Source organism: Zea mays, chromosome 9 (assembly GCF_902167145.1).
Source record: "Zea mays cultivar B73 chromosome 9, Zm-B73-REFERENCE-NAM-5.0, whole genome shotgun sequence".
Classification (NCBI taxonomy): Eukaryota; Viridiplantae; Streptophyta; class Magnoliopsida; order Poales; family Poaceae; genus Zea; species Zea mays.
The window spans coordinates 135,898,772-135,909,412 of record NC_050104.1 but is presented as its reverse complement, the minus strand read 5'-3'; the positions used below and the strand labels follow the sequence as shown (position 1 = coordinate 135,909,412).

The 10,641-nt window shown below is 47.4% G+C and overlaps 1 protein-coding gene across 1 annotated transcript; it reads right to left on the bottom strand.

Moving 5' to 3' along the window:
* Positions 1-1,050: 1,050 nt before the first annotated feature.
* LOC103639147 (uncharacterized) lies at positions 1,051-3,977 on the bottom strand. Its single transcript, XM_008661940.3, has 2 exons — positions 3,573-3,977; positions 1,051-3,481 (listed from the first exon to the last, which is right to left on the bottom strand). Exons 1-2 carry the CDS (start codon positions 3,974-3,976, stop codon positions 3,430-3,432), a joined length of 456 nt encoding a protein of 151 aa, XP_008660162.2. The 5' UTR covers position 3,977; the 3' UTR covers positions 1,051-3,429.
* Between the last annotated feature and the right edge of the window lie 6,664 nt (positions 3,978-10,641).

Genomic DNA, 10,641 nt, shown 5'->3' with positions numbered 1-10,641 from the left:
GATCGAGTCCCTCGAATGGACTGATCCCTGACTTAATCGCACCCATCAGGCCTTTGCAGCTTTATGCTGATGGGTTAACAACTGAGAATTAGGAGCCTTAAGGGTAACCCTAATTATGGTCCCCAACAATATATTAAAAATAATTGTTGGTTGATGTTGATATCAACACCATCGTTTATGACTTCGTATCAAGAAATGATAGAAGAAACTTTTAAGATATTAATTTGATACATTTTTAAATATCACGTTAATTTTTACTGATATAAAAATATGTATATATTTAAATAATAAAACTATATTTATATAGAAGAGTTGCTGATATTTCCTAAATTGTCAGGTCAGGCCCTGCATCCTATATCATAGTGCCTTTAACTGATCCATACGACGCAACCCGCAGGTCTAACAGGATAATTAACGACCAGGAACCATTTGATTTAATGATTACGTGTTTAAGTGAAACTGGTTTTCGTTCTAGGAGATCAGAACGACAAACACTCGCTTCCAAAACAAAATACTCTCCCAAGTTTGATAGCTAGTGATCACCACCCGCCATCTGTAAAGAACGAGCGCGCGAAGGCGCACTTATCACGCAACGCTCGTTTGTCGGAGCTTCACAAGCAAGAACGCACACGCACGCGAGTGATGGCAACAGCGGAATTATCAACAAAAAAAATGTGTATGGATAATCTATTGGACCTCAAGTAGCACATATATCATAATTGACACACAAAAAATAAATAAAAAGACGAATTGGGCAAAATAATTTTATCTAAAAGTATAAATATTTATACTGAAGTTATAAAAAATATATGAAGTGAGTCATGCGTTATTAGCCCGGTCATAATAGTTGGATGCGTGCATGGCGGCGTTGAATCCAACGATCTCGATAAAAAAGATGGCGGCGTTGTACTCGTTATTGCCTCAGTTTGTTTCGGCTTTTCGCAGCTTTTGGCCACCAAAAGCTGTTTCGGACTGCCAAACACTCAATTTTTCAGCCAGCTTCTATAAAATTTGTTTGGGTAAAAACCATTTAGAATCGACATAAACATATAATCGGTTGAATCGTCGCAATAGTAGTAATCCGTCACTTTATAGATTTTGAGTCCTATGGACAACTTTATCTTCCTTCGCACGTAATTCTAGTGATACTCAGATTCTCTACATAGTCAGATTCTCCCCACAGCTAGATTCTCGGAAAATCAACGCCCCGCCCCGTTCAAACCTTGTGGCCTGCACAAACTTGGCGGCGGCCACGAGCCTACAGCGCCAGCACGCATGGCATGCAGAGCTCTGCGTGTCGCCACGTCAACGGCGGCGCGCCATCGCCATACCTGTACAGTGCGTGGTGCATCGCATCATGGGCGGAACTGGGCCGCCACCTTGAGTCCATCCACTCCCGGTGCTTGAGGCCCGTACGCAACCTGCAGCCATTGACGCTATACATCATGGTGCGAGCACTGACGACGACTGCTTTATTTGCGAGTCCGGCGCAGCCACAGCTTTTGCAGTTGGTGGGCGTAATAGCTGTGTTGATGTTGGAGAAGACCGAGATCGCAGCTGATAACAAAAATGTCACAGATGGATTCGCTGAGAAACAATACTGTCGTTGTTCTCGTGAGTTAGTCTGTCAGGACTGATCAGGAGACCTAAACCAACCAAAAAACAGACGGATCAGCACCATTATTTTGCTCTTTGCTCCTCTTCGGATTTCGTCGTTGCTATGCTTTGCCGCTTGCTCTTGCTCCCCTGAAGCCTCTTTTTCTCAATGAGTGTGTGTTAGGCGAAAAGCCGATTTAACCACGATGATAACGATATCAGGATTTGACCTCCTCCCCATTTGTCTCTGCCGGTGGTGGCTTTTTCCATGACAAATATCTCACTCGCTGTTTAGGATAAGTAATTGGGCGCGGCACCGGCACCACCTGCACAGGGTTTAACAAGCAGAAAAATATATATATATATATCATTGCGCTTGCACGGGCCGTCACGAGGCGATGGCCTACCTGCTTTCTAATCCGCTGGGCCTAGCTATTGCTAGCTCGTTTAGCCCGCAGTTTCTTCTTGGCAAGGACATGAGCTACTTACATCAGTTGACAATTGACACACGCTGTGCTTTCTCTCTCTCTCTCTCTCCTGCTCTCCTCCGGACAGGACGATTTTTGAAAGAAATTCATAGGAACCCGACCCTATGCCTTATTGACATCCACGTGGTGTTTGGGATGGAGAAATATATGGAAGTCTCCTTCCCCATGCGTTAAGAGGTTAAATTTGCTTCAAGTGATACTTACTCTTGTTCAGGTTTTCGTCTGCTCTGTAGTCTGTACACACAGTACACTCATCCATTTCTGTTGATCCCTATGGTGGGTGTGTGTCAGCACACTGTAGTCTGTACACACTGTAGTCTGTACACACAGTACACTCAAACTTTTGGGATGTGAGTGGTGGGCTCTCTTGGCTGGGCCGGCCCATGAGCGCATAAACGCCTGAAGCTGTCGAGTGTGGGCTGGGCCGGGGGTTGGACGCTGACATCTGGTATCGGAGCCCGGTTTGGCCCATACCTGCCTTGGGGGACTTCCCAAGGGGGTGGGATGTCAGGGGCTGGTAGTCAGCGCCCCGGCTTTAGTCCCACATCGGCTAACCAAGGGGGCCGTGGGCAGCTTAAAAGGGAGAGTCCCCCTCCTCCCATTAGCCTCGCTTTTGGGATGTGAGTGGTGGGCTCTTTTGGCTGGGCCGGCCCACGAGCGCATGAACGCCCGAAGCTGTCGAGTGTGGGCTGGACCGGGGGTTGAACGCTGACATCTGGTATCAGAGCCCGGTTTGGCCCATGTCTGCCTTGGGGGCTTCCCAAGGGGAGTGGGATGTCAGGGGCTGGTAGTCAGCGCCCCGGCTTTAGTCCCACATCGGCTAGCCAAGGGGGCCGTGGGCAGCTTAAAAGGGAGAGTCCCCCTCCTCCCATAAGCCTGTCTTTTGGGATGTGAGTGGTGGGCTCTCTTGGCTGGGCCGGCCCACGAGCGCATGAACGCCCGAAGCTGTCGAGTGTGGGCTGGACCGGGGGTTGAACGCTGACATATGGTATCAGAGCCCGGTTTGGCCCATGCCTGCCTTGGGGGGCTTCCCAAGGGGAGTGGGATGTCAGGGGCTGGTAGTCAGCGCCCCGGCTTTAGTCCCACATCGGCTAGCTAAGGGGGCCGTGGGCAGCTTAAAAGGGAGAGTCCCCCTCCTCCCATAAGCCTGTCTTTTGGGATGTGAGTGGTGGACTCTCTTGACTGGGCCGGCTCACGAGCGCATGAACGCCCGAAGCTGTCGAGTGTGGGCTGGGCCGGGGTTGGACGCTGACAGTGTGGCTGGCTGCCTATCGGACAATTTGAGACGCACGCACCACACAAGCAGGGTCGCACGCCTACCGTATGTTTGGTTACCCGCACCGTCTCATCTTGGACCACCGTATGCGTTGACTTTGTCTAAGCTCCTGTTTGGTTGCCTGCACAAGGAAGACGCAGGCTGCATGAGCGGATGCAAAATAAGTCATTTTATAGTCATTTGATTGCATCCACTCGTACGCAGAAAAATACCGTATCAGGTCAGCCAGGACCATCCGAGCCTGCGCGTCCGAATACAGGCATCCAATCAGGCGGCTAGTGACTGATTCCTGACTGAACAGCCGCCGGTGCCGGTAGACGCGGGACGGGAGGGGCATGACTGCCGACGCTTTCTCCCTCCGTGGCGGACTCCAATCGCGCGCCTGCCTGTGCCTGGACGACGGTCTGCCGATCGAGTGCGTCCCCACGTCAGCCCTGCGCCGACCGACACCGCGCGACACGCCGGCGCCGGGGCGTGGCCCTGGTCTCCCCCAGCCACGGGAGTCGGGAGGTGTGGCCGGCGTGCTGAGCGAGAGAAGACACCGGGGCCGCGGGCAGAGCAGGGTTGATGCTCGGGACTCGATGCTCGAATTGTTTGATCCAAGAATCCGCGACATCGGGGTTGGCATCGATTTGTTTGAGCGTCCTGTTTGATGGGTGAGGGGGTGTGGGCTGGCCTGGGGCGACGTTGTATTTGGGCTGAGCACTTGCGGCCCAGGGTTTTCGTTTTTCTAGATCGTTTTTGCCATTGGTCCTAATTTCAAGGCAAAACGCCAGTTGCCGGCTCGCCCTCGGCCCAAGGCTGTCCGCGGAACTAATAAGGGGTTCAAGCTCTTACACTAAAATTTCAGGTTTGTTTTAGCTTTTTTTTAGTTTCTGACCACCAAAATTTACTGTGCATTGCTAAATACACCGGCTTTTTAGTCCGCTTCTATAAAAATTATATTGATAAAAAACATTCAAAATTAACATGAACGTAGAATCGATCGATTTATCACAATAGTAGGAATCCATCCCTCTATAGATTCTAAATCCTATGGACCACTTCATCTTACTTCACACGTAATCCTCACGATACTATGATTCTTCCCACAACCATATTCTTTCCACAACCAGATTCTCAGAAAAACTGGTCAGAAAAAACCAAACCAAACAGGCCCATTACATGCTCGTTCACCCTGGATAAATGAGCCAATTTTTTATTGTGAACTAAGGCCCTGTTTGAGAGAGCTCCACCACAAGAATTTCAAGTCTATTTCAACTTCTTCTATCCAAACAAGTCCAGCTCCACGAGCTCTAACTTCAAAAAATGAAACTATAGGTCAGTTTCATGAAATTTTTGAAGCTCTTCAAATAGTGATTCAAAAACACTATTTGCATATATCCTCATGAAGTTGCACAAAAAATACTCACGATGTCATTGGTTACATGACCTACCGATTCAAATCTCTTTCTCCACCCGCTAATCAAGGATAATTAAAGAAACTCATACAGAATAATTGTATCATAGAAGCTGGAGTCTATGTGCAAGGCAAACTGAAAGTCGCCTAGAGGGGGGTGAATAGGGCGAAACTAAAATTTACAAAGTTAATCACAACTACAAAGCCGGGTTAGCGTTAGAAAAATAATCGAGTCCGAGAGAGGGCGTAAAAACAAATCGCAAGCGTATAAGGAAGTGAGACACAAGGATTTGTTTTACCGAGGTTCGGTTCTCGCAAACCTACTCCCCGTTGAGGAGGCCACAAAGGCCGGGTCTTTTTCAACCCCTTCCCTCTCTCAAATGGTCCCTCGGACCGAGTGAGATTTCTCTTCTCAAATCAACCGGGAACAAAATTTCCCCGCAAGGACCACCACACAATTGGTGTCTCTTGCCTTGGTTACAATTGAGTATTGATCACAAGAAAGAATGCGAAAGAAGAAAGCGATCCAAGCGCAAGAGCTCAAAAGAACACAACAAATCACTCTCACTAGTCACTAAAGCTTTTGTGGAATTGGGAGAGGATTTGATCACTTGGGTGTGCCTTGTATTGAATGCCTAGCTCTTGTAAGTGGTTGGAAGGTTGACAACTTGGATGACTTGAATGTGGGGTGGTTGGGGGTATTTATAACCCCAACCACCAAACTAGCCGTTTGGTGGAGGCTGCTGTCGTATGGTGCACCGGACAGTCCGGTGCACACCGAACAGTGTCCGGTGCGCCAGCCACGTCACCAGGCCGTTGGGTTCTGACCGTTGGAGCTCTGACTGCTGGGCCCGCCTGGATGTCCGGTGGCACACCGGACATGTACTGTAGAGTGTCCGGTGTGCCTCTTCGCGCGTGCCTGACTTCTGCGCGCTCTGGCGCGCATTTAATGCTTCTGCAGGTGACCGTTGGCGCGAAGTAGCCGTTGCTCCGCTGGCTCACCGGACAGTCCGGTGTACACCGAACACGTCCGGTGAGTTATAGCGGAGCAAATTCCCGAAGCTGGCGAGTTCTAGAGTTGCTCTCCCCTGGGGCACCGGACACTGTCCGGTGTACACCGGACAGTCCGGTGAATTATAGCGGAGCGCCTCTGGATTTTCCCGAAGGTGAGGAGTTCAGCGTGAAGTCCCCTGGTGCACCGGACACTGTCCGGTGGTGCACCGGACACTGTCCGGTGGCACACCGGACTAGGGATGGCAACGGGGAATTCCCCGTCGGGTTTTAGCTCCCCATCCCCGTCCCCGCGACGAATAATTTTCCCCGCGGGGATCCCCACGAACGTTTGCGGGGGACATTTCTTCCCCATCCCCGTTACCCGCGGGGATAAATCCCCATCGGGGATCCCCGTACCCGCTTAAATTATAATTAGATCGTACTTCATTTGTTATTAATGTAAAACATTGTCACTTATACACATTGTTAGATGTAAAAATCATTATGTGTACATTAAAATGAACGCATTTGTACAACTAGTGATCTTTTGTAAATATAACTATTTATTTCTATTATTAACTATTATATAAAAACATTGTCATATGTAAGTTTAACGGGTCCCCGCGGGGAACGGGGATGGAGAATGCTTCCCCATCCCCGACCCCGTTTACCCGTCGGGGGAGGAATTTTCCCCATTTACATCCCCGTGGGGGAAGAAATTTCCCCATCCCCGTCCCCTAATAGAGGAATTCCCCATGGGGAATCGGGGATCGGGTCCCCATTGCCATCTCTACACCGGACAGTCCGGTGCGCCAGACCAGGGCTGCCTTCGGTTATCCCTTGCTCTCTTTGTTGAACTCAATTCTTGGTCTTTCTATTGGCTAAGTGTGAACCTTTGTCACCTGTATAACTTATACACTAGAGCAAACTAGTTAGTTCAATTTATTTGTGTTGGGCAATTCAACCACCAAAATCAATTAGGAAATAGGTATAAGCCTAATTCCCTTTCAATCTCCCCCTTTTGGTGATTGATGCCAACACAAACCAAAGCAAATATGGAAGTGCATAATTGAACTAGTTTGCATAATGTAAGTGCAAAGGTTGCTTGGAATTGAGCCAATATAAATACTTATAAGATACGCATGGATTGTTTCTTTAATTTTTGACATTTTGGACCATGCTTGCACCATATGTTTTGTTTTTGCAAATTCTTTTGTAAATCCTTTTCAAAGTTCTTTTGCAAATAGTCAAAGGTAAACGAATAAGATTTTTGCAAAGCATTTTCAAGATTTGAAATTTTCTCCCCCTGTTTCAAATGCTTTTTCTTTGACTTGAGCAAAACTCCCCCTAAATGAAATCCTCCTCTTAGTGTTCAAGAGGGTTTTAAGATATTGATTTTGAAAATACTACTCTCTTCCTCTTTTGAACACAAAGAAATACTAATTTGAAAATCATACCAATTGAAAAACTCTTTCTAAAATTAGTACCAATTGAAAACCAAAATTTTGAAATTGGTGGTGGTGCGGTCCTTTTGCTTTGGGCTCAGGCTCTCTCCCCCTTTGGCATGAATCGCCAAAAACGGAATCATAAGAGCCCTTTTTAAACTATTCTCTCCCCTTTGGCAAATAAAACATATGAGTGAAGATTATACCAAATACAGAGTTCTTTTGCTTTAGGCTCGCTCCCCCAAAGATGGAGAGTTGCCCGGAGCGACGGCGAAGGATGAGTTACGGAGTGGAAGCCTTTGTCTTCGCCGAAGACTTCAATTCCCTTTCAATACACCTATGGCTTGGTTTGAAATAGACTTGAAAACACATTAGTCATATCATATGAAAGAGACATGATCAAAGGTATATGAATGAGCTATGTGTGCAAATTAACAAAAGAAATTCCTAGAATCAAGAATATTTAGCTCATGCCTAAGTTTGTTAAAAGTTTGTTCATCTAGTGGCTTGGTAAAGATATCAGCTAATTGATCTTTAGTATTAATGTATGAAATCTCGATATCTCTCTTTTGTTGGTGATCCCTTAAAAAGTGATACTGAATGGCTATGTGCTTAGTGCAGCTATGCTCAACGGGATTATCCGCCATGCGGATTGCACTCTCATTATCACATAGAAGAGGGACTTTGGTTAATTTGTAACCGTAGTCCCTAAGGGTTTGCCTCATCCAAAGTAGTTGCGCGCAACAATGGCCTGCGGCAATGTACTCGGCCTCGGCGGTAGAAAGAGCTACGGAATTTTGCTTCTTTGAAGCCCAAGACACCAAGGACCTTCCCAAGAACTGGCAAGTCTCTGATGTGCTCTTTCTATTAATCTTACACCCCACCCAATCGGCATCCGAATAACCAATCAAATCAAAAGTGGATCCCCTAGGATACCAAAGCCCAAACTTAGGAGTATAAACTAAATATCTCAAGATTCGTTTCACGGCCGTAAGGTGAGCTTCCTTAGGGTCGGCTTGGAATCTTGCACACATGCAAACGGAAAGCATTATGTCCGGTCGAGATGCACATAAATATAGCAAAGAGCCTATCATCGACCGGTATACCTTTTGATCGACGGATTTACCTCCTTTGTCGAGGTCGAGATGCCCATTGGTTCCCATGGGTGTCTTGATGGGTTTGGCATCCTTCATCCCAAACTTGCTTAGAATATCTTGAGTATACTTCGTTTGACTTAGAAAGGTGCCATCTTGGAGTTGCTTCACTTGAAATCCTAGGAAGTACTTCAACTCCCCCATCATTGACATCTCGAACTTTTGTGTCATGATCCTATTAAATTCTTCACATGTAGACTCGTTAGTAGACCCAAATATAATATCATCAACATAAATTTGGCATACAAACAAGTCATTTTCAAGAGTTTTAGTGAAGAGTGTAGGATCGGCTTTTCCGACTTTGAAGCCATTAGTGATAAGGAAATCTCTAAGGCATTCATACCATGCTCTTGGGGCTTGCTTGAGCCCATAAAGCGCCTTAGAGAGTTTATAGACATGGTTAGGGTACTGAAAGGGAAATGTGCCCTTGGGCCATTTCTAAGTATTTTGGTGATTTAGTGTCCAACACAAGTGCCTAAGTGTAAAATGGTGGACAAAGTACGAATCAAGGATAAAGGTATGTTTCTCAGACTTAGTACATTGTTTTATGGACTAATGTATTGTGTCTAAGTGCTGGAAACAGGAAAAATCCAATTGGAAATGTCTTGGCTCGAGCAGCCAAGACTCTGCTCAGTCTGGGAGCATCGGACTGTCCGGTGGTGCACCGGACAGTGTCCGGTGCGCCAGGCTGGTTCGAGCGAAGTGGCCACTCTCGGGAATTCACCGGCGACGTACGGCTATAATTCACCGGACTGTCCCGTGTGCACCGGACTGTCCGGTGAGCCAACGGTCGGCCGGGCCAACGGTCGGCCGCGCGATCTACGCGGGACACGTGGCCAAGCCAACGGCTAGAAGGGTGCACCGGACATGTTCGGTGTGCCAACGGCTCTCAGGCTGCCAACGGTCGACTGCGCCACTTTTGGAAGGAAATCGGGCACCGGACAGTGTCCGGTGTGCACCAGACTGTCCGGTGCGCCAGTCGACAGAAGGCAAGATTTGCCTTCCCGGATTGCTCTCAACGGCTCCTAGCTGCTTTGGGGCTATAAAAGGGACCCCTAGGCGCATGGAGGAGTACACCAAGCATTCTAAAAGCATTCCTAAGCACTAAGACATCAATTCCGCGCCTTTGATTCTTTGCGATAGCAATTAGAGCTCTAGTTGAGTTGTGAACTCATTGAGTTGTGTTGTGAGCTCTTGTTGCGACTTGTGTGCGTGGTGTTGCTGTGATTTCTTGTCTTGAGTGTGTTGCTTATCCCTCCCTTACTCCGTGCTTCTTTGTGATCATCTAAGTGTAAGGGCGAGAGGCTCCAATGTGTGGAGATTCCTCGCAAACGGGATATAGTAAAGCAAGCAAAACACCGTGGTATTCAAGTGGGTCTTTGGACCGCTTGAGAGGGGTTGATTGCAACCCTCGTCCGTTGGGACGCCACAACGTGGAGTAGGCAAGCGTTGGTCTTGGCCGAACCACGGGATAAACCACTGTGCCATCTCTGTGATTGATTTCTTGTGGTTATTGTGTTTTGTTGAGACTCCTCTATAGCCACTTGGCGATTATTGTGCTAACACTTAACCAAGTTTTGTGGCTTAAGTTTTAAGTTTTCCAGGATCACCTATTCACCCCCCTCTAGGTGCTCTCAATTGGTATCGGAGCCGTTCTCTTCAAGAAGGGATTAATCGCCTGAAGAGATGGATCCTAAGGGAAAGGGGATGGTGGTCAACAACAACGAGAATGAGTCTATCTTCAACGAGCCGAAGGATGACAAGCCTACCGACTCGGGCTCGGGCCACAAGCGCAAAGACGGGAAGAAGAAAAAGACAAGGCGCATCAAGGAGATCGTCTACTACGACAGCGACGAATCTTCTTCTTCCCAAAAGGACGACGACGACTACGATAAAAAGAAAACGGTCAATTCGAACTTTTCTTTTGATTACTCTCGTATTCCTCAAAGTACAAATGCTCATTTATTATCTATTCCACTTGGTAAACCTCCTCATTTTGATGGAGAGGACTACGGATTTTGGAGTCACAAAATGCGTAGTCACTTGTTCTCTCTCCATCCTAGTATATGGGAGATTGTAGAGAGTGGAATGCACTTTGATAGTACGGATAGTCCCATGTTCATTAATGAGCAAATTCATAAAAATGCACAAGCTAATACTGTTCTTCTAGCTTCATTGTGCAGGGATGAATACCACAAAGTGAGCGGCTTGGATAACGCCAAGCAAATTTGGGACACCCTCAAGATCTCTCATGAGGGGAATGACGTCACAATGCTCACCAAGATGGAGT